Raw genomic sequence first — 24,882 nt, forward strand, 5'->3', positions numbered from 1 at the left:
TGATTAATACCTACTTGGAAGATGTTCCGCTCTTAAAACTTACAGATGAAGAAAGGGAAGATTTGAACAAAGTAATATCTGAAGGTGAAGTGGTTGACGCCATCAAGAGTTTGAAAAAAGGAAAGGCAGCGGGGCCTGACGCGTTACCGAATGAATTCTACCTGGCATTAAGAGATACCCTACTTCCACACATTACCGAACTAGCCAACATAATTCTTAAACAGCATGAAGCTATACCAGAATCTTGGAATGATGCCGTAATCACAATCATCCTAAAACCAGGAAAGGACCCTGCCAGATGCGAATCATACCACCCGATTTCACTGCTGAACGCAGATTATAAAGTTTTCACCAAAATCATGGCAGCACGGTTAGGGAAAGTACTACCGAAACTGCTGCACCAGGATCAAAAAGGGTTCATCAAAGGGAGGCAATTGCACGAAGTTACACAAGAACTCTTAACTGCAATAGACATTGCAACATATGAGAAAACTCCTCTCACCATACTCACTGTTGATGCCGCAAAGGCCTTCGATAGGGTCAACTGGGCCTTCCTAGAGAAAGTAATGGCCAAAAACAACATTGGACAAACCTTTATCCACATGGTAAAACAAATATACAAAACTCCAAGATCCAAGGTTCTAATAAATGGAAATCTTACGGAAAACATATAGATAAGTAGAGGAACGAGGCAGGGTTGCCCCCTTTCACCTTTGCTCTTCAATATATACATCGAACCCCTAGCGAACAACTTAAGAAACAGTAAAGAAATTACTCCATTCAAACATCATACATGGGAAAAGAAAATCGCACTATATGCGGATGACTTAATGATCTTTACGGACGACTACCTGAGAGCCAAGGATACAATTGAAGAAACTATAGAAGCATTTGGGAATGTCTCAGGGTACCTGGTAAATAAAACGAAAACAGAGATCATGACATGGAATACTTGCTTTAAAAGCCACAATATAAAGAACGAAATTAGATACCTAGGAATCCTAGTGAATCATGACATAGGGAAGATTCCGCAACGCAACTTAACCAAGGTAGCCTGAGACGTAAGGAAACTGCTCAAGGCCTGGGCCTCCTTACCATTAAGTCTGATTGGGAGATCAAACATAGTCAAGATGACCATCATACCAAAGTTCACTTTCTTATTTAACGCAATACCTTTGGAGTTTGGGAAAACGGTACTAACTCGGGCACAGAGAGACATCACAAGTTTCATATGGGCTGCGAAGAGCACGAGGATTGCTTGGAAGAAAATAAGGAGGGGGAAGAAAGATGGAGGGCTGGCTAGCCCGGACTTGGCAGAATACCATAGAGCCTTTCAATTTAAGAACATTAGAGTGCTGCTAAAGAGTTACGAAAACTACCCGAGGTACTTACAAGCGATCACAAAATCAGACGACCATGTCTTGTATAAATTCGGTCATCCCAAGTACTTCAAAAAAATAAAACTAAAGACCTTAAGGGACGCAGCAAAGATGTGGGCACAAATCAGAGGAATCCTGAAAATTCCGTACTATAGCAAACTGGGTCCAATCTGGAACTCGCCAGGAACCCCTGAATGCTTTAAAGACACCCTAGCACTCCCACTAAAAAAGAGCCAACGTAAAGTATTGGGGGCAAATACTAAACGGATCCAACTTGAAAGCATGGTCAGAACTTCAAGAGTTGACAAATAACACACTATCTAAATTTAAATATTATCAAATCCTAAGCTGGACTAAGACATTACCCACTAACAACAGCGAAAACGAAAGCCTGGAAAAAGAAATGGTCAAAACAACACCAGTACCAAAAGAAGTGGCTAAATGGTATTGGGCTTTGATTAAGGCCAACGACATAAACCTCAACATAGAGGTACAAACCTGGGGGAAAGACCTACTAATAACGGACCTAGATCTAATCTGGGATAAATCCGTAGGAAAATGTTGGTCCACTTTGAAATCCGCGGCTCTGAAAAGGAACCATCTATACACTATTCATCGGGCTTATTGGACACCAAGAAAGCTTTCCAAGTTTAAGAACGCAGGAATAAAGAAATGCCCAAAATGTGGAGAAGAAAAAGCAGATGACATCCACATGTTCAAAAACTGCCCCCAATTGAGAGAATTCTGGGACGAAGTTGGTAAGACCATGAGCCTTATCCTGACCAAGCAACTAACTGTAAGTACCACCCTTACTCTTTTTGGGATTGAAGATACAGCAAATGAAGGGGGGCTCACAAAAGGACAAGAAAATCTTCTTTTTGTTTTGATAGTACTTGCAAGGAGGGAAATTTGCATCAAATGGATAGGGTCTTCCAGCCCAACTCATGCAGATTGGTTGAATTCGGCCATAAGAATTAACAAACTTGACAGGAAGGGTAACACATGTAAGAGATTTAATTTCTGGGAAAGCTTCGAAAATTTCTTAAACCCCAAGTAAGATCAAAACATAAGTCCTATGATTAACGCGATTCATCCTCTGGTGGACAAGTATGGTACTTGTTGAGTGGTCAATGTGACTAGCTCCCCTCGCTCCAAAATCAGAGGCTTTGGTATGTAATGGACACAGGAATCTCCTCTAAAGGTCATCAGGAGGATGACAAAAACTCCCCAGACAAGAGAGATCGAGGGGCAGTACGGAAAGAAACTAGAGGCAGATATCTGATACTCCGCATCATACAGTTATCGCAAAATGAGGATTAAAAAAAAAAAATCATTGGCATCCCATCCCCAAGGTGCAGTGTGGAGACTCGGGTTTGCTTGGCCAGTGTCTGAGGGTGAGGATTTCAAACATATACCCGGGCATTTCCGTGTTACCCAGTCACCTCTTCACACAGTGCGGCTTCTTAGGCATGCACAGGCCCTATCCCCACCCGATGTGTTATGGCCGCTCCATGCGGGGGTTGGGGGGGAGTTAATGAAACCGAATGGGACGCTGCTCTGTCACCCACTCCCGCGCCACCTCCAGAGTATCAATAAGAGTGATATGGATTTATGAGCTACCCGTAGCCAAGCGGATTATGGAAGAATAGAACGTATCTTTAGTGTTCATAATTTACACTTGACTGCTTCAAATGATTTATGCTGCTGTTGTACTCTCAGAATCGCATCCATGTCTCTTTAGTTTAGCATTTTGGCCTTGATCGGTCGGGGAGGGGCACACAGAAAAGGTCGTTCTGTCACGGGTCTGTGGGCCCACTCAACTGTCAAGCATGCAGGGAGAAATTACTTTGAGGCCTAGGCATATGGATGTTGTTCTAGGACGGCCTCTGGGGCTATCCCCCCACTGCCCCTTCCGGGAAGCCCAGGAACGTCAGAATGCACCTGCAGGCATGGCTTTCTAGGTTTCAGGAGGCTGACGACAAGCGGATCACCTCCAGCTTGAGGGAGGGCACCACATCCTCCAACTCAGATATGTGCCCTTCAGTGCCAGTAACTCTCTTTGCTTTGTTGAGGAGATCCTGCTGCAGGAACTTCACATTTACTCCAACATCGCTGGTTTTGGTTTCAAGGGCATTATGTGAGACCTAGATTGCTTGCCGTGCCTAGAAGTTCGGATTTTTGCATGGCCAGATCTCCGTTGATGGCTGGCACTGAGGGTCCGAGAACTCATGGGAGTACATCTGCCATCTTGTCCGCCATGGCCACGATACCGGAAGCCCGAGTATTTAAGCTGTTTGTGGGAAGTTTAATGTTTGTGACCATGTACTATAACGTGTGCTAAAGGGATAGTGCAACACATTTTGGAGTTCCGAGACCTTATAAAAGAACTCGGCCTTCAGGTATGGTTCTCTCTATGGACACTTCGCTGGGGGGGGGGACTATCTCAAGACACACGGGAGCGTGGTCAGAGTACATCTGGGCAAGGTGAGTTACAGAATGGATCCAAGACGCCACACCGCGGGAGCATAGCCAGTAGTCGACGCAAGACCAAGTGGTGTGAGCAGAGGTATAGTATGTGCCCTCCCTCCCCGCGGGATGTGTAAATCTCCAGGTATCTACTAGCCTGTGTTCCTCCAGCTTCCCCAGAAGCGTTTCTCATGCCCTGGTGTAATGGTGAGGCAAAGGGGTGGAGCGGTCCGCCGATGGGTGCAATGCTATATTAAAATCCCCCCCCCCCCCCCCCCCCTCCCCAAATCACATGTGTAGACCCCATATCCAATATGCGGCCCCATAAGGTAGAGAAATATTGTGGGTCGTCCTGGTTAGGGCCGTAGCTACACGCCAGGGCCACTGATTGTGTGCATAGAGTACCCCACCATATACAACTGCGGCCAGAGTCGTCGCAGTATGTGCCTCCCAGTTTGAACGGTGTATTATTTTTTATCAGAATGACGGTACCCCTGGAATAGGTGGAGTAGGAGGAGAAAGCGCAGACCGAGGCTCATCTGGTGCCAAAACGTGGGGGTAAACGGGGGTCTATGTGGGTTTCCTGAAGCAGTGCAATATGCACCTGGTGTAGGTCTAAGTATGGCAAAATCTGTCTCCGTTTTCGGGGGTCACAGAGACCTCTAACATTCCATGTAAGCAATTTTATGCCTAAGGTCTTAGGGTGTGTTGCCAAAAGAAAGTGAGAAGTGAGGAACTGTCACATAGGCAAATGTAAATCAGTGTGATGTGTACCTGTGTATTGAACAGCAAAATAAGGTACATGTACAACATGCATGAGGTGTAGTAAACCCCAAAAGAACCCCCAACTCCCCATCAACCACCATCCCAAAACCACCCCCACCCAGCCCACCCGACCGCAAAGAGCCTCTGTGCAGGAGCATTGAAGAACAGTCAACATCATTTAAAACCCAACCCACCCACAACAGCACCCCAAACGTGCTGGTATACCACCTCCCACCCGAAGGAACCCAATTAAACAAAAGAACTGCAGTGTCCCAGAAAAACAGGCGTAAGGCCAATGAATAACAGTAAAAAACAAGCATTTGCAATGCAATAGGTCTCGCATTTGCAAGAGTTTAAGCTATTGGCATTGTAAATGACAATGCCTTTTATTTATCTGTTTTGCTACTTAACACATAAATAGAAGGCATTGTCATTTACATTTACAATGCCAATCGCTCAAATACTTGTAAATGCGAGACCTGTTCAAAGAAGCGGCCGCCATTGACCCTGCTGCTCAAAAAGTTAAAATGTGCATGGCGCGCTGAATGTTGCAGGAAAGCATGCCGTGCCTGCAGTAGGAGAAACTCATTAAAGAAAACAGTGCTCACAAACAAAAAAAGAATTAGGCAAAAGCAGGAGAGAGCAAAGAAGCAACACGGGAGAGCTGGGTAATCTGAAACTTTACAGCTATTGCAGATTCTGCAACGTTCGGAGTTTGAGAATTATGGTATAGTCCAATCGGAGTTTGAGAATTATGGTATAGTCCAATGAACAAAACATGTACGCAAATGTTAGCAAAGCAATTTGGGTATTGCGATGTATATGAACGGAAGTGACTGGCTACAAATTAACTATAGTGTCACTGAAGAAGCTGGCAGCCCTCTGCTTGAAAGGTGTTCACACATGCAAGATGTTTTAACCAAAATATATGGGGATGTGTGAGGAAACCACATAGTGATCAAATCATGTAATATGTGGTTTGTTAAATGCTATTTCAGGGAATACATTGATCAAATATAGCACCTTTGCTATCCTTATTAATACAATACTTTATATGGTGTAATTTCATTGATGAAGTTGCCCAGAATCCGTAAAAAAATATTTGTCCCGTAACGCAGGTAGTTTTGCATGGCCGATCCTCGGCATGTTTCACCTCATGGTGCTGCACCTTTCTTTTTAAACCTGTCCTGTTTCCTGCTCTCCTACCGTCAGCATAGGCAGGACAGCTGACTGTGCGGGGTATGCAGGGATGCGTGATCATCTACACAAACAGCTTCACATTCACAGGCGCCATGGTGAGCTCGTTCTGTGGTGGGTTACATGTTTACAGCAACAGCATTCTTTCAGAGGAGCATCAAACAATTTTGCGAAGATTACTGTTTGAACGCAGCAGCCTATTCCACCAGAAGCAACATATCTTCACAAAAGCCATTAGATCTGCACTGACTGTAGCAGCCCAGGAATGCCATGATAAGCAATTAGCAGCATTTAAGGTGGAAGGGGGGAAAGCGACTGATAAAAGCACAGACAAAACGCCTACCATTAATTTAAAAACAAGAACGTTTGCAATCCACATAAGGAAGTAATTTCCTGCTACATAAGAAATACTACAGCAAATTGAAGAAGAACCTCCAAATTGCAGCATGTATGCCAAAATAGCAAATGGGGAGAAAAAAGTATAGCCTCATTAACCGATGTGGAAAGACAGACATTGGTAGTAACAGCCATAATGAAGGTGGCATTATTATCAAAGAAATTGTCAGGTGAAGTCCATTACAAGTGTGAAGAAGCGTGAATGAGAAAGGTGCATTTAGTAATTTCTCCAACAAAGTCAGTAGAAAATTATAAATATGAAATAACCCATTCACCTGAAAGCTGCATTGACCCCAAGGCCTGTGGTCTGAAAAAATGGAAGACACCAATGTGATATGTAAATGTGATCTCTACTTTTAACACAAAGGTAAAGGGCCCCAAGTAAATCATTCCAAACACTATAAACTGAAAACTTTTTTCATTTTATGTGTATTTTCTTAATTTTATGTAGCACTCATGTTGAACAAGAAGCACTTAATATCACAGGTAAAGAAAGATATAAGAAATACCGTACAGTATGAAAGCCAGCAAAGGTCTTACTGAAGCTGCAAAAGAAAAACAAGATGACGCACTCCATTCTACGTCTTCCGGAGACGAGCACACGCACACAAGCTGTTCCAATGTGAAGCGCGGGAAGCGCGTTCACGGATTCCAATGTGAAGCGCGGGAAGCGCGTTCACGGACGTGAATCGGCTCGTGCACCGAACTGTAGCTGGTCTATACTCCCTTCCCAGCCAACGTAGCAGCTATAATACTCGCTGCCGGCGGCAGCGCTTCGCGCTGCGAACGGCAGCGAGCCCTAAAAATAACAAGCATTTGCAATGCAATAGGTCTCGCAGCATTCAAGTTTGAGTTATTGGCATTGTAAATGACAATGCTTTACATTATTTTTTTTTTATTTGCAATTGGTATATAAATCTAGTTCGTAACTGTTTGTAATGTGCACAACAACAAAAAAAAGCAAGAGAAGCGTGTCTTCTGACTGCTCTTCCTGTTGGCTCACACGTTGGCTGTTGAGGCCTCGGGGTCATCTCTCGCCCATGTAGAGGTAAGCTATCCAGGCCCATCTGGCATAGGACCATCAGTCGCAGCTGCCACACCTGGACCATGGTGTCCGGTATGGTAGGTCGCATCGAGAGTATGGTGCCCTGTCCTAACATTCAGGAGCACGGGGCCCAGCTTTCATTGCACATCTGGAGTATGGTGCCACTGATAGGGAGCAGGGCTAGATACCAGGAGCGCTCCTCGAGCCACATATGGACTTGTGCGGTCATGCCTTGAGCTCACATCTGGAGCACTCTGCAGCCAGCGCCTTTAGAAGGAGTAAAGCAGATAAGACACAGTCTGGAACTGAGCTGTCGAGGCGCAGAGACGGGCATTTTCTTAAAGTTGTACACCAGGGAGACAGTGAGCGGGCCTCGGTAAAGAGCGACCTGTGTGTCTCGAGGGCATGCGTGCAGACATGTTCCGCGATCCTGTGGTGCACGTGGACGTGCACAGCTCAGGAAATAGAACTCAAACAGGCCGGTGACGGGCATTTTACGGACTACAATAATTAAGTGTGACGGTAAAGCACGCGCTGGAGTGAAAGGTTCAGTTCACATTTTGTCGTTTTCGTGTCGCTTAGACACGCCTGGGGGAACCAGTAACACATGTTCTTTGACCAGTGTGTTGTCTGTCCTCTTGTGTGAAAGAGATACGCAGGCCAGATCAATGCATTTATTAAATGGAAACATTCACATAAGTATTAGAACTTTGTGCAGGCGAGAGCCGTTGAAGCAAGCCAGGAAGTAAACACGACGTGCACAGGATCAAACAACCAGACGGTGGAGCCGAGACTCGAAGAAGCTCGTAGCTCGGAATTCAGTGCCTCCAGTGGAAACAAATGCCCTCTAGCAGCATTGGGGGAGGTGGTGGTGGGTTAAGGCCCCTAAGAGGCCACCACGCCTGCTAATATTATGAATGACATTAAACTCTCCAGTGTCCTCTTGTTTCTTCCTTCTCCTAGTCTGCTGGGTCGCACCCCTCCCCCTCCTAATTCGAACTTCAAAGCCTCTGCCTGTGTCTGTTTGTGCCCCTCCCATTGCCCGTAATCGCCACCATATTGCCCCCACCCGCTACCAATTAGCCCACTCTCGGACAGCCTAGATAGCTGGTTGTAAACAGTGGCTGTTATCAAACGCTTGAACCCAGGGCTACTCAGAGGCTGAGCTGCTCGAACTGGGCCGTCCCGGAGGCCGCTGCCCTACCAGCTTTACCCCGTGTGTACCCGGAGGCACTACCTGCCTGTGCCTGCGTCTGTCCTGATGGGATGTGGGTGAATTCTCCGCTTTCTGCCCGTCTGCTCAAATTCGTGTAATTTCTGATATTTGTTATGTGTCGGCTTACATCATCAAAGAGTGGAGGTAGTGGGCGCCGTTTATCATGGGGCAGAGCTCTTTAAGAGAAAATGTATCAGCTCTGCAAAACGAAACCTATCGTGGGGCGGGACTAACAAAACGAAACCTATCGTGGGGCGGGACTTCTGTTTTGTGAAGCCTGCGCCCACGGAGTGCCTGGAGGAGCACCGAGGGAGAGCCCCGCGGTCGGAGGCTGCGCAAGTCCGGAGGGCCGTTGACCGGTGAGCGGGGAAGGGGGGGGGGATGCCTGTATGTGTGCGTGTGTGCGTGTGTGTCTGTGTGTGCGACGGCGGAGGGGTGGGGGAGGGATGCTCGGTGCACGTGTGTGTGTGTGTGTGTGTATGCGACGGCGGGGGTGGGTTCTCTGTATGTTTGGGTGCGTGCGTGCGTGCATGAGCGCTCGTGTGTGTGTCTGTCGCTGTTTCTGGGCATGCGAGTGTTGTCTTGCTGCTTCCCAGGAGACAGCAGCTGAGCGCGTTCGCCGAGCGCGTGGCCAGCGGAAATCGCCTCCTTGAAGAGGCAATGCGCGTGGCCGAGGCTGTCTCCTGGGAAGCACAGTCCATGACAAAAGATCTCGGCGAGTACAGCGCTGACGCGCTGTATCGCTACGAGACCTAAAAAGGACTCACAAGCAATGGGGATCTCTCATAAGGGGGGCACACAGTGGGCACAAACCCCCTCCTATGTCCAGCAGCATTATGTCATACACCCGAAAGGGAAGAGGAGAACCATGTCCTCTCACCAGAGGGAAGAACAGCTGCTTGGGGGGGGGGGGGAGGGGGGAGGGTGCCCGGTGAAACAGTAAGTGTACCTGTCCAATGTTCTAAGGTTTGATTGAAACACATATAACAATGAAAGTCACGACACTCAGAGCCACCCATAGCACTTATCTGAACAGGAACCGTCGCCAAAATCCAGGAGCGTGACAAGCATAACATGCACGGTGGCCAGATGTAGGAGATCGTGAGTCCGTCATGTGCCTCGTAGGATCACTGCACAAGACCAGGGACGGCAGGTGACAGGGAGGCAGGCCTCCAGCATGGTGAAAGTTCAATTGTCGGACGGGAAGGAGGGTCTAGAGGCCTGAATGCGCTCAGGTGATCCACGAGCCAGCTTCTTCAAGAAGTCGTCAACTTGTTGCAGACTTGTACAAATGATGTGTTTACCGTAGTGAAAGATCCAGAGTTTTGCAGGGTATAGGAGTGCATAGTCTATGTTCGCCTTCCTTAGTTTTTGCTTCACGGGTAGAAATTTCGGAAGCGCCTCCTGGACTGCAAGGGTATAATCTGGATAGACTGAAAAAGCATTGCCATCGAATTGCAGAGGTTTTGTTTCGCGAGCTTTCTGTAGTGCCACATCTAAAGTTCAAAAGCCTGGCAATAATAGGTCGAGAAGGGGCACCTGGGGACAGCCCCAGGGAATGGTGGGCGCGCTCCACGACCAGGTGTGATGAGAAGGAGTCAGCGCCAAAGCAGCCTCAGACAGGTGCCATCTCTTAAGAGTCGGATAGGATTATTGGAAGCTACTTATCCACAGTTAATTGACTTGGTATCAGCATCAAAGTCTCCAGCACCGGCATGGACCACACACCAGAGACAGTCTGGACTGGCACTAGGTGTCAATAGAGAATGAGGAGCCAAGGTGTTTTGTTGCAAGAGTATCTCAAGCCATCCCTGGACCCCAGTGAGTTTCCCAGACGTTTTCACTGGGCCAGGATCCTGTGAGCAAGTAATTTCATCATTGGCATCCCATCCCCACGGTGCAGTGTGGAGACTCGAGTTTGCATGGCCAGTGTCTGAGGGTGAGGATTTCAAACATATACCCGGGCATTTCCGTGTTACCTAGTCACCTCTTCACACAGTGCGGCTTCTTAGGAATGCACCGTCCCTATCCCCACCCTATGTGTTATGGCCGGTCCATGCGGGGGTTGGGGGTGAGTTAATGAAACTGAAGGGGACGCTGCTCTGTCACCCAATCCCGCGCAACCTCCAGAGTATCAATAAGAGTGATCTGGTTTTATGAACTACCCGTAGCCCGGCGGGATATGGAAGAATAGAACGTATCTTTAGTGTTCATAATTTACCCTTGACTGCTTCAAAGGATTTATACTGCTGTTGTACTCTCAGAATCGCGTCCATGTCTCTTTGGCTTAGCATTTTGGCCTTGATCGGTCGGGGAGGGGCACACAGAAAAGGTCGCTCTGTCACGGGTCTGTGGGCCCACTCAACTGTCAAGCATGCAGAGAGAAATTACTTTGAGGCCTAGGCCTATGGATGTTGTTCTAGGACGGCCTCTGGGGCTATCCCCCCACTGCCCCTTCCGGGAAGCCCAGGAACGTCAGAATGCACCTGCAGGCATGGCTTTCTAGGTTTCAGGAGGCTGACGACAAGCGGATCACCTCCAGCTTGAGGGAGGGCACCACATCCTCCAACTCAGATATGTGCCCTTCAGTGCCAGTAACTCTCTTTGCTTTGTTGCAGAGATCCTGCTGCAGGAACTTCAAATTTACTCCAACATCGCTGGTTTTGGTTTCAAGGGCATTATGTGAGACCTAGATTGCTTGCCGTGCCTAGAAGTTCGGATTTTTGCAGGGCCAGATCTCCATTGATGGCTGGCACTGAGGGTCCGAGAACTCATGGGAGTACATCTGCCATCTTGTCCGCCATGGCCACGATACCGGAAGCCCGAGTATATAAGCTGTTTGTGGGAAGTTTGATGTTTGTGACCATGTACTATAACGTGTGCTAAAGGGATAGTGCAACACATTTTGGAGTTCCGAGACCTTATAAAAGAACTCGACCTTCAGGTATGGTTCTCTCTATGGACAGATAACTCCTAGGTGACTTGCAATATCCTTACAATGTACTTCAAGGGTACTTTATCCCATATATTAAGTGGACTTAGTATCTGTTTTATATTGGTTTTGAGTACTTCCCTGAAGAAGGATATTTTATGCCAGAATTGAGTTGAAGTGCCCCACACATATCTAATTAGAAAAAAAATAAACACATCATATTAAGAGAAACTGCATGAAACATTAAGTCAAAGATTCATTTAAATGGAAATTGAAGAAGTCTGGTTACTAAAGCCATGGGTAATTTTATTAATAGCTTTGGTTGTATGGTTGGAATGTGGACAGTGAAGCGTCAGAAATCATTTAATTTCTAACTTATCTTTTGGGATTTTAAGAATCTATTGACACAGTATAATTAAAAAAAGATTACAGCAAGAGTTACTCCTACCTAACCTCACCCAACTCCAGTTGCTTATTGTCAATATTTACTGTACTAGAGCTCTCTTCAAAGGCCATCCTGATTCTATGGCAGGACCGGAGGCTTCGGATTATGCCTTATTTCCTTCGCTTTATTGCCAATACAGCAGCAAGAAAAAAACACAAACAACTACATTTCCCATGAACATAAGGGAAAGAAAAAAGAAACATAATGGCATTCCTTTGTCGCTCTCAGCACTCCGGCAACTCCCATCATGCTCCGCAGCTGCTCCCTCCTCCTCTTTCTTCGCTGCTCAGCAGCAAGTTAAGTAGTGCTTATGCTTCTCTCTGACTTTCTGGGACTGTGTGGGTAGCGTTTTTGGGTTCTAAGACAAGCGCTGACCTTTTGTTGCATTTTCAGAGTCCCTTGACGATCGCGGGACGCTTTTAGCGCTCCTCACGCGATCTGGCCCTAGTGCTTTGTGCGGTGTGGGTTTCCCACCGCTAGGGGGCGAGTCCCGTCGTGCCTTGTGAGGGCCCGTGGGACGTTTGGCGAGCGTTCGGAGTGAGCTCCAGTGCCCCTGCCACCCAGCTTGACACCCTGCGGGGTTGTAATTTAGGTTTTTTCCCTGTTTGAACGCCCGTGAAGGGTTATGAAGGTTTGTACTGTTCTGTGTGGTGAACACCTTACGAGGTCGTAATTGGCGCCAGCGTGCTGGTGCGAGGAACGCTCAGCCAAGTGGGTGGGCGCCCTGTGATCTAGAGGGCAGTAGCGTTCCCTGGGCTCTGTCCCGTAAATTGTGTGCCTTGGTGCCACCCTCATTGTCTGGGCCCCCTCCCAGCTTATATTGGGCGCCCGTTAGGGCCCGTCTTTATTGGCTCTACTGCGGATCCTCCTTTGCCAGAACTAGATTCGATTATGGAAGGAGATCAGGAGCAGTATACAGAGGGTGACCCCCTCAGCTACGTACCGTGGGACTCCATTTATCGGGCGGTGGACCAGGCCATGGTGCCTTGGAGCAACGCCTCACGGCACGCCTGGATGACGCCTATTCTAAGTTGGTGGCTCTGATTCCCGCTCCGGGCCCAGTTCCGGACCCTGCGTCCTCTCCCACTCCTCCCCCCCTAAGAAGCCCTGCACAGAGGGGGTCGACGCTGAACGCTTTCAAAGCTCTCGAGGAGTCCCAGTCCGACCCCAAGCCCGCGGAGGTTCCTCACCCCCCGACCCCGCGCACTATGTCCCCAGTTCCTAGGGACGATGACGACTCGCCGGACACGGATGAGGAGGCTTGTTCATCGAGGTCCTGGCTCCCGTCACAGCCCGCTTCCTCGGAGGGACCTTCGGATATGTTGGACCCGGACGACATCGTCCATCCTCGGTCCTCGGACTGGGTCCCGGGGGACAAGGTTGCCAAATACGTGGCCGGTCGCTTGCGCAAGCCTGTGGAGAAAGACGCGCGCAACCGCCTGCGAGCGGAATGCCCGAGGCCTACCCTGGAGGGAAAGGTGGCTTTGACGCCGGACATCGATCCGAAAATGGAGACGTTCCTAGCAAAGTTCGTGTGGGACCCCCGCAAAGGAATCGACAGATCCTGGCGCACCTGCCAGGACGAGTTGCTGGACGCGGTGGGCCCTCTGACTAAAATACTGGACATGGCAGAGGAGGCAAAGGTTACAGGCGACCAGATTTCCCCGGAGGTCCTGTCCAACTGGGCCCAACGGGCCATCGTCTTCCTGGGGAATGCAAATTGTGCCCTCTCAACGGAGAAGAGGAGGTCCCTGCTCATCAAGATCGACCCTAAGTTGGGTGACCTCACTTCGTCAGAGGCCGGACCTGTGGCCCAGGGGGGTCTGTTCGGGGACCCTTTCATTAAAGAACTCAGAAAGTTTGTCGCAACCTTCACCTCGTTGGACCGGGCGCAGTCCAACATTAGGAAAGTGTTTGCCCCTCGGGTTTTTGAGGGGGCTGGACGTGGCAGGGGCCGCTCGTTCGGCCGCGGCAACCCCTCTGATCGGGGTCAAGGCTCCGGCCGTGGGCGCGCCCAAGATAATGCCCGTTTCAACAACTTTTACCCCACCCGGGGCCAGCAGTTTTGTGGCCGTGGAGGAGGCAAAAGGAGACAGCAACTGAATGTTGGTAGAGGTGAGTGTGCTGCCTTCAGCGAGTTTGCGGGTTGGGGGGCATTTGGCGCAGTTTCTCCCCGCATGGGCATCCCTGACCAGCGACGCTTGGGTGCTGCAGACGGCCTAGGGCTTCCAGTTGGAGTTTCATGGCCGTCCTCATCAGCCTCAGCGTCCCCGTCCCATTGTCTTTTCGAAGCGCGACGCAGAATTAGTACGCGACGAGGTGTCCGCCCTCCTCCAAAAAGGGGCGATTGTTGCACGCGAGAGCACCCAGGGGGTTTTTCTCAGCAATCTGTTCTTGGTCGACAAGGTCGATGGGGGCCGTCGCCCAGTCATCAAGTTGAAGAAATTCAACAAATGGCTGGTCTACCGCCATTTCAAGATGGAGGGAATCCACCTTCTGAGGGACGTTTTGCGACCGTCAGATTGGATGGTCAGACTCGACTAGAAAGAAACCTATTTGACGGTGCCCGTTTTTCCTCCTCACCGTCGTTTCCTTCAGTTCGCATGGGCAGGTCAGGTTTACGAGTTTACCACTCTACCTTTCGGGCTCTCCTCGGCGCCGTGGTGCTTCACAAAAGTATTGCGAGGCCTTGCAAGCTCGGGGTGTTCGGATGATCGTTTACCTGGGCAACATGCCCTTCATGGACCAGTGTCCAGAGCGCCTCTCGTCCTAGCTTTAGATGTCGGTCAACCTTCTCCAGAGTCTGGGTTTCGTCATCAACGAGAAGAAGTCGCTTCTGGTTCCCACCCAGTGCGCCACCTTCTTGGGGTTCACGGTCAATTCAGTGGACGCTACACTGAGCCTTCCCGCTCTGAAGATGGCGAAGATCAGGCACGAGTTGCGTCAGACGCTGGCGAAGTCTCACACCTCGCTGCGCCTTTTGGCGCGGGTGGTGGGTCTCCTCTCCTCGTCGATTCAGGCCATCTTCCCAGGTCCCCTTCATTATTGGGCTATGCAACGCCTGAAGGCGTATCACCTCCGGCGGGTGGTGACCTACTCACAAATTATTCCGTTATCGGAGGAAGTGCGGGACGAGATGCAGGGGTGGCTTACGCACATGGAAGCCTGGAATGGCAGTGCGATCTTCGGCTCCGCTCCGGACATGGTTATCGAGTCCGACGCCAGTCGCTCTGGCTGGGTGGCCAGGTGCGGAGATTTTTCCACAGGGGGAGCCTGGTCGGCGCTCGAGCAGTCATTGCATATCAACTGTTTGGAGTTGCTAGCAGGCTCTTTTGCGGTCCAATGCTGGACAAAAGACAGAGTTCAGTCTTGTGTCCTACTTTGAATGGACAACATATCGGCGGTTCGGTATATCAACCACCTGGGAGGCACCAGGTCCAAGGTCCTAGCGGACCTTGCCAAGGACTTTTGGACTTTTTGCCTGGACCGTCAGGAGTCGGTCACAGCAGAATACTTGCCGGGTCGACAGAACGAAGTGGCCGATCGGCACTCCCGGCACCTGTTAGACGCCAGTGTGTGGAAGTTGGATCCTCTTGTGTTCTCTTGGTTGGGGACAGATGGAGCCCCTTCTCGGTGGACCTGTTCGCATCGCGACTGGACTACCAGCTTCCGAGGTACTTCAGTTGGCGACCGGACCCTCTGGTGGAGGCGACGGATGCTTTCCTTCAGGATTGGTCGAAGGAGCAGGGGTATGCGTTTCCCCCCTTTTCAATGATAACGCGTGTATCAGCGTTGCTACGCCGTCAGTTGGCGGAGGTGGTTCTGATCACCCCTTGGTGGAGGTCTCAAGTGTGGTTTCCGGTTCTTCTGGAACTTTCCTGGGATTCTCCAATCCTACTCCCCCACTCTCCACATGTTCTACTCAGTCCGGAGGGGCTTCCCCACAGGTTAGTGCAGGAGGGGTCCCTGCGTCTGATGGCTTGGCGGATCCCCGGCGTCGCTGGACGCTCCCAGGCCTTTCGGGAATGGCAGAAGACTTACTCTCCAAAGCGTGGGCCGATAGCACGACCAGGAGATACCGGTCTGCTTGGCATCGATGGCGCCGCTGGTGTATGCGATGGGGTCTTGATCCCGTGGGGGCAGATGTAGTGCAAGTGTTGAACTTCTTAGCGGGATTAGCGGAGGACGGCTTGGCCTACCGGTCAGTGAATACTTTCCGTTCAGCTATCTCGGCCGGTCATGACCTGGTTCAGGGTTCCCCGGTTGGAGAACATCCCTTGGTGTGTCGGCTTTTGAGAGGAATTCACCTCTCGTTACCTCCGGAGCCACGCTATTCCGTCCTCTGGGACGTGAACAGGGTTTTGAACCTGTTTTTATCCTGGCAGCCGAATCGTTTTTTGTCTCGTAAAGAACTCACGGCTAAACTGGCTATGCTGCTGTGTTTGGTGTCTTGCAGGCGAGTCTCGGATGTGCGAGCATTGGACATCACAGCTAGAGTTTTCTCTCCTGACGGAGTGTCTTTTACTGTCAGCAGGCGGACCAAATCCCTTTCGAGAGTGATCTCGTACCCGGCCTTTCAGGACTCCCCTAAACTGTGTGTGGCACAGTGCCTCCGTGCTTATGAGAGCTTGACTGAAGATACTCGTCCTCCGGGCGAGAGACAATTGCTTATTGCCCTACGTAAACCGTACAAGGCAGTTTCTTCCCCGACTATCGCCAGGTGGGTGCGTTGGGTGATGCAGGAGGCGGGGATTGATACCAAACAGTTTGGTGCCCATTCTGCGAGAGGGGCGATGGCCTCTAAAGCGTTTGCCCTTGGGGCTCGATTGGAGGATCTGATGAGGGCGGCCGATTGGTCCTCAGATTCCACTTTCAAGAGGTTTTATTTTAAGCCAGTGCTGGATGTTGCCCGGTTAGTGGTCGACAAGCTTTGAACTGGCATAATCCGAAGCCTCCGGTCCTGCCATGGAATGAGAATTTGCCTAGCCTTGGTGCTGGTAAGTTCCAATTCTATTAAGGACTCGGAGGCGAGGATTATCCCCCCCCCAGTGACTTGAGGGAAGTGGACCCTCCCCGTACGGAATGTAAGTAATGCATTTTGAAGTTATTCTCCGATATACTGCTTGTACCTGCAAATCTCTTGGCATGTATTTTGCACTTGTTAGTGGCTGCTCGATGTCTGACACTGCGTATTTTGCAGGGAATGACGGTAATAAGCAAGATTCATGAGTTGGATGGAGCATGAGCTTCGCGTGAAGAAAGAAGAGGAGGAAGCAGCTGCGGAGCATGATGGGAGTTGCCGGAGTGCGGAGAGCGACAAAGGACTGCCATTATGTTTCTTTTTTCTTTCCCTTATGTTCATGGGAAATGTAGTTGTTTGTGTTTTTTTCTTGCTGCTGTGTTGGCAATAAAGCGAAGGAAGTAAGGCATAATCCTCGCCTCCGAGTCCTTAATAGAATTGGAACTTACCAGCACCAAGGCTAGGCAAATTCTCATTGTCCATTATAAAACATGCAATGCATTTACCATGTAATCAATAGTCTTCACCATGGACATTACTATCATCATAAATATTCTTACTCCTGACTGAACAAATGAATATTTCCAACAAAAGAATTCCTGTAAGAATATCCTCAAGACCTTTATTTCTAGGCCAACAATATTAATAAGTATCCTAATCCCCAGGAAAATATGCTTTAAGTTCTACCACGAATGGTCAATTTTAGTGGTTACCCACGTCTAAAATATCCTTGATCCTCTATCATTCCGAAACAGTCTATGAGAAAAGCTCCCAGCCCCATAACGTCTTTGCAAAGTGGTGTTTACATCCTATTGCTGATTAACCAATATAATATACCAAAAGTCTTACTCATTTCTTGGGCTTGCCGAACATTTTCTCATTATACAGAATACTAACAAATCCCTAGCTAGTTTATTTCATTTATATGTATAGTATTGTAACAGTCCCCTTCAAATCATATTAAAAAAGAATTACAATATTTATCCAAAGTTAGAAAAAGTTGTGAAACGCAATAATATATATAGACCCTCCCACTCAACCAACAATTATTTTCTCAATGGTTAAATATAGCTCATAAGGGCTACGCCTTTGTGGTAGATATGACTAAAGACAGCAACAGTTCATTAGTTCATATTTTTTTTGATCTTGTTGATCTTCTGTTGTGATTTTATTTTACTAGTTATAAACAATTTTTTCCATTTTGAATTTTTTTAAATTGAGAAATATTTCTGTGTTCTTAGCTTGAATAACTTTCACAAATGAACTTATGGGGAGAATCCTTTAATTTCCACGGTTTTGGTGCCAGCTGGAAAATGATCAGGTCAATGCACGTTTCAGTGAATTATTAAACTTGAGTCCACATTCATCGGGACCACTCAATTTCATAAGATTAGAGCAGCTGAGGTTGTAAAGGGGAGTCTAAAAATACAAAGGGATCAAAATCAGTTTAAAGTGCCCTATCAACATTTCTTTAAAGTATTTAAAAGCGACTACTGCTCTATCAAGGAAGTAATTAGAAGTGCAAAGAAAGACTCCCCTTTACAACCTCAGCTGCTCTATTTTAATGGAATTGTGTGGTCCTAATGAAGGTGGACTCAAGTTCAATAATCCACTGAAACGTGCGTTGACCTGATCATTTTCCAGCTGGCACCAAAACCGTGGAAAATAAAGAAGGATTCTCCCCATGAGTTCATTTGTGAAAGTTATTCAAGCTGGAAATGTATGGTTGTGATGTGTGAATGTGTATGATTGGGATGTGGTGACTGTGAGGTTAGTTCACTTATGACTATGGAAGGGGTTGAACTTTAACATGACAACATGTATGTTTAATATTGCACAATTATGCTTTAACTGTACATTTTAAGAAAATTTCTTATACTTTTTTTTAATTATGCATGTTTTGCACTGTAAATAAAAACATAAAAAGATTTCTCAATTTAAAAAAAATCAAAATAGAAAAAAATGTTTATAACTAGTAAAATAAAATCACAACAGAAGATCAACAAGATAAATCAAAAATATGAACTAATGAACGGTTGCTGTCTTTAGTCATATCTACCACAAAGGGATAGATAGCCTGTGTGAGCTATATTTAGCCATTGAGAAAATAATTGTTGGTTGAGTGGGAGGTTCTTTAGATATTATTGCATTCTGATTTCCCCTTTTCTCCCAGACCATGCAAATTATTTTTTAAGGGGTACCTCTGACCTTGTATATTACATTGTGAAACTCCTTCAATACAAGTTCACCACCAGTCAGCCAACACGTTTTATCACACTTCGTTCCAGCTGAAGCAGGCCTTCGTGATCCAGTAAATATTTTGGAATATGATTTGAAGAGGATCGTTAAAGTGATATGCATATGAATAAGTAGGCTAGAGGTGGCTTTTGGTATTCTACACAATGAGAAAATTGAGTGCAGCTTAAAAAATCCTATAAGAATTTTATTTTGGGTCTCACAATGTGAAACTGAATGCAGCAATTACATCGGCTTGATTTCCTTTTGTTTTTTTACACCTATTAACGAAGTTGGAGGGCAGGGTATACATGCGACACTCTGTGCTTTTGTCACTTACCCCACAAAAGAAAAGTGTGTGCTCACATTTACCAAATACAAATCATTTGTTGGGAACCTTAAAGTAGTTATAATGGAGGGTTTTATTAAGGGGGCTGAGAAGGGGATTGAATGCTCAAAGCGGGGCAGACGCACCACAGTTCGTCACATTTGTCAGGGAAAGCCAATGCTTTCACCTATACTAGAGGCCACATCTCCCTCCCACAAACAGGAGCCTCTACTTCACACCCGCATGCGTAGAATCCTGTGCCACTGCTCTTACTCCCAAAATCCCTGTTCTTTTGCACCCTCCCACAGAGGATTCTAAGCCTCCTATAGTTCCACAAAAGACCCCTTTCACTGCCCCATAACCGAAAAGGAAGCGTCTGAACCACTGCTTCGCTCTCCACACAAAGAACACATGCTGCCACTGTTCCCTAAATACTGGAACCTCTGTGCCACTGTTCTCTCACATGTAGGAACATCTGCACCAGTGCACACTAAATGCCTGTTTTTGTGCAATTGCCCTCTCACACAGGACCCACTGCTCCAAGTGACCACTCATCAATCTGTGCATCCAATCACACTCTATCAGAACTGGTTGAGTAGCCCACTACAAAGTCTAAAATCACAGATTTCAACAATTTAATTTCTGCAATTTCAACACCCACCCACAGAGTCCACCTTGCTTTTCTTACAAGATGTGTCGTTGTTGACATTCTCACAGGTTCACCTTATGTGTAGACTTACAACTATCGAAATAAGTGCTTATCAGCAATGTCTCCTACCTGAATCCACACCGAGTCGCTCAGGAAACTGAATGGAACTGGGGGGTTGTCAGCAGTGTGCCTTTCCAGGACACTAAAGTCTATAGAGTCCTTAGCAATGCGCGGTGGGGTCCCAGTTTTTAGTCTCCCCACAGTGAATCCTAAGTTCTCCAGGGTATGAGCCAGTCCAAGTGAGGGCTGTTCTCCCATACGTCCAGCCGGGTGTTGTGCCAGGCCAATTCCAACCATCCCACGAAGGAAAGTGCCATTAGTCAGGACCACGCTGCCCGCTTCAATGAGGCTTCCGTCAGCTGTATCATGAAAAACAATATAACACTGTACTATAACTTTTCAAAAAGATACTTTGATTAAAGAGGCCAGCACACAGAAAAGTGAAAAGGGGTCTCAGCACAGAAAGTGGTTTAAAGCATACCCAGAATGACTCCTGTGACTCTGTATTTTCCTGGAAGCTGTGGTTCTGGTTCGGAAATGAGAAGATCCTCTACAGAGCCTTCTTGAACTTTGAGATTCGGGATGCTCAGGATTTCTTTCTAAAGAGAATACATTTCAAAAGTTACACCAACCACTATAAGATGAAGTGCATCTGGCACACTAACACCCTTGCCTCTCACACAGGAAGACAGATTTCTGCTTGCATTTGTTTGAGGAGCTTTTAGGACAGAAGGATGAATGCAAAACCGTAAAGACAATAGCATGAGTTACACCAAACATTAAACATTTAAGTCCATGAAGGGTTTATGTTACACCCAACGGGATACTGACCTTGGGCACAGGAGAATGAGGGACTTTGTTCATGGAGGTGAATTTTCATGAACATGCTCAGGTTAGTGGCACCTTTTAGATCAAAGCGAAGGTATTTAAATGAAAGAACAGGAGTTTACGTGAACTAGATCTTGTGCAACAATAGCAGATTTAAGGGTTGTGAGGACATGTTTGTGATAAATATGGGCAACCCAAGGGGGGATGGGGTGGGGGGTAAATAGAGGTAATCAGCACCAAGGAGTGGGGTGGTACGGAAGAGACTCATTTGGGCCATGAGGGCCAACCGCGTGATGCACAGCATGGCAGTGTTGCAGATGAGGCTGGCTGGGCCGGGACTGCAGAAGTGGCATCAACCCATTCGCAATGATCGTGGTAGGAAAACAGCCACCACAAGATCGATGAACAAAGAAAGGAGCTGTGGGATCGACCCTGCAAAGTTCTTACATGGAATGTACAAGGGCTAAATAACCTCAGAAAGGTGATGATGGTGCAAGCATACCTGCACCACAGAATGTAGATGTATTTTAAAAAAAAACCCACCTCCAGCCTCAAGTCGACATGTGTATTACAGAAATGGAAAGGACTATGGGGCATATGTATCAACCGTTTTGTAGTAGCAAACGCTGCGATTCGCAAAAAAGCAGTGTTTGCGACTGAAAAACTGAAAATGCGATGTATGATTGAAATTGCATCGTAAAATTAAGAAATCGCAAAATTTGCGATTCCTTAATTTTGCGTCAGCATTTAAGGAATCGCAAATTGCGATTCCTTAAATGCCATCTATGAAGCACCCAAGTTGTGCGATTTCCAATTAAGAAATCGCAAATTACCACCAACTTGAAGTTGGTGGTAATTTGCGATTTCTTTCACAAATGCACTTTTTGCCATTTGTGAAGGTGCCATGTGGCACACATGTAAATTTCAGGGGTGCATCAGGGTGTCCTTATGACACCCTTGAAATTATTCTCAATTTGCGATTCTCAAATTGCGAATCGCAAATTGAGAATAACTTCCCATTCATTCCTATGGGCCTCCTGGCCCACAGAAATGAATGGGAAAGTATTCCTTAATTGCTATTTCGCAATTTGCGATTCGCAATTAAGGAAAACTAAGAAATCGCTAAATAAATTGCGATTTATTACAAACATCTAATTTTGCACTTCTCAAATAGTATTTCTCAAAAAATCGCTTTTTGAGAATCGCAAACACGGATGTTGATACATCTGCCCCTATGTGTCATGTCACCACATTCAAACTATGCTACGGGGTAGCAATCTTCGTCAGGCAGGGTATTCCATGCCGCCTGATCCGTACAGTAATTAACAACACATATGTCATAATGCAGGACGCGTTTCACTCCAAACATGTCACCATGGTGAATGTGCATGGCCCAAACATGGATGACTCGGATATCTTATGCGCCCTATGGGGAAGATTAAGGAGCTGGTACCCAAGTCAGTTATCTGGGGCGGGGATTTTAACTACGCTAAGCCCCTCAATAAATAGATTGTATGCTACATCTAGGGAGCGCTCTGCTGCCAGTGAAGTCATCATTACTATCACTGGGGATCACATGTTGGTAGATGTCTGGTGACACAGACACCCTGGTATAGGGGAAGGAACATTTCACTCAGCAGTCTACAAAATGTGGTCCAGATTAGATTATTGGCTCACATCGATGATGTTAGCTCCTGGATGAGGGCTGTGATTCACCAAGCTTGCATGCTCTCTGATCACTCTGGCACTTGACATTACATTGCTTAATGTGTCCCAGGGCACAAGACTATGGCACCTGTCGTCGAGGGTGCATCTGGATATCTGTTTTCAGGATGAAATAACGGGCAACATACAAAACGATTTCATGGAAAACAAAGGGTCAGTAACAAAACACTCTGGCTATACTTTGGGAGGCTTTCAAAGTGGTTCTAAGGGGTCACTGTTTGGATAGACTGAATGTGTACGCACTGTTTGGCTAGGCCAGCATACTCTCCCGTGTGATTTTGCATTCTACAAATCTGCATAACATTACAAAGACAACATGGGGTACTTCAGACACTACAGCAACACATGAAAACATTAGAAACAAAGATAAAAGAGCTAGAGGGGAAATTAACAAGCAATGATGGTACCCAGTACATGGAAAAACTAAAACACTGTAGTACAGAATATTACAAACTCAGGGAAAGCGAGGTCAATTACCTAGGCAAATATGCCCAGGTACACGCATATGCAGAGGACGAGAGACCCGAGAAAGCGCTAGCTGCCATTATTCAAAAACCTTGAGACACGAATGACATCCCTCTAATCATGCACAAGGATGGACACACATTACAAGGCTGCAGACATACAAGAGGTGCTCCACTACTTTTCTAGTGACATCTATGCCTCTAGATGTGGGGGCACCCGAGCACAAGTACTTTAATACTTATAAAACACTTGTGTGGCTAAGTGCAGCTCAACGCAAATTTCTGTTTCTCCCACTCACGATTGATGAAATAAAAGAATCCATCCGAGTCTGCCCAATGTCAATGTGCCTGGCTCGAACGGCTTGCTGGTCAAAATGTACAATTCATATACATACCTATTGGTAACTGGTGGTGTATGGAAAGGCGCTGGAAATTGGCCACCTGCCACCGATCATGTGTGAGGCTATAATAATCACGCTTCTAAAGCCCTTTAAACCAGGCAATCAATGTAAATCCAATCGGCATTTGTCACTTATAAATTGAAGTATAAAAATACTAGCTGAAGCCGTCGCCAACAAACTGGTACTGTTTCTCCCCATGCTGTTTTTGCCAGATCAGCCGGGCATTGTCCCATAGAGATCTACCATGCACAACCTCAGGGCCATATTTGCCATTTTACATCAAATTGACACAAAAACCCGAGCCGCTGCAATACTATTAGATGCTACAAAAGCATTTGACTCGCTGGAGTGGAGCTCTCTCAGGATGACTTTCAGCGGCTTGGGAGTACTCCCATTGTTTTTAGCCCTGGTTAAACTGGAATACAGTTTTCAGACGGCTAGCCAATAAATGAAAAAAGGGCTCTCTTTACCGATCCTTATCGCACAAGGAACTAGACAGGGTTGCCCCCTGTACCCTGTCCCCCCAACTATTTGTGCGTACTGTGGAGCCCTATGGCAGCTTAACTCAGACAACATTACACACAGTGCACATGGAGTTTTCAGGACAGATCCCCTCCTAATATCTATGTATCCAGATGACATTATGTTAGAGATCCGCAGACAAACCTCGATCCTGTCTAACAAGAGTTTATCAGATTTGGTGGTCTGTCTGGACTAACCATAAACTGTCAGAAGCCTGCCTTTATCCCTCTAATGAGGTTAACATCTACATTTGACACTGAATATCTTTTGGAGTGTTGTGATATCCTCATCAAATACCTTGGGATATGGATAAGCCTAAATATGAAGGAAATAATTTCCGTGAACTATGGCAGGGTGATTTCTGCATTAGAAGATCAAATAAACTGATGGCTAAAGCTCCCATTAACGACGGCTGGTAGGATCAGGCTCGTAAAAATGGTAATCCTCCTGAAGTTTCTTTACTACTTTATAAACATTCCCATGTGGCTGAGAGGATATTTCTTCAAAACACTAACCTCCCTTCTAGTTAGACTTGCCTGGGTCAGGAAAATAATTTGAATAGTTTGGGACACCGTGCAATAATCCTATCATAGAGGTTTGATTTACCGCTACTAATATGGAGCTATATTGTTAATGCGCCCAAGCCCAACATGCGCATTTTTGCCCCATAATCATCATCTCACATCTTTATCGAGAAGATATTGCAGATCGTACTACCTTACAAACCGCATTATGTATGTGATTGAACAATGTGATCATAGAAATACAAATAGAGATTTGTACAACTATGGCGTGGGAGAGCCTCAGAA

The 24,882-nt window shown here is 47.0% G+C and overlaps 1 protein-coding gene across 1 annotated transcript in view; it reads right to left on the minus strand.

Moving 5' to 3' along the window:
• MTO1 (mitochondrial tRNA translation optimization 1) overlaps nucleotides 1–24,882 on the minus strand; it is a 342,142-nt gene that overhangs the window by 237,889 nt on the left and 79,371 nt on the right. Inside the window, exons 4-5 of the mRNA XM_086932362.1 lie at nucleotides 20,615–20,732; nucleotides 20,203–20,492 (exon numbers count right to left, since the gene is read on the minus strand). Of these exons, the coding sequence (XP_086788488.1) occupies nucleotides 20,203–20,492; nucleotides 20,615–20,732 (408 nt within the window). The remainder of the gene's footprint in view (nucleotides 1–20,202; nucleotides 20,493–20,614; nucleotides 20,733–24,882) is intronic.

Source organism: Lissotriton vulgaris, chromosome 7 (assembly GCF_964263255.1).
Source record: "Lissotriton vulgaris chromosome 7, aLisVul1.2, whole genome shotgun sequence".
NCBI classification, from domain to species: domain Eukaryota; kingdom Metazoa; phylum Chordata; class Amphibia; order Caudata; family Salamandridae; genus Lissotriton; species Lissotriton vulgaris.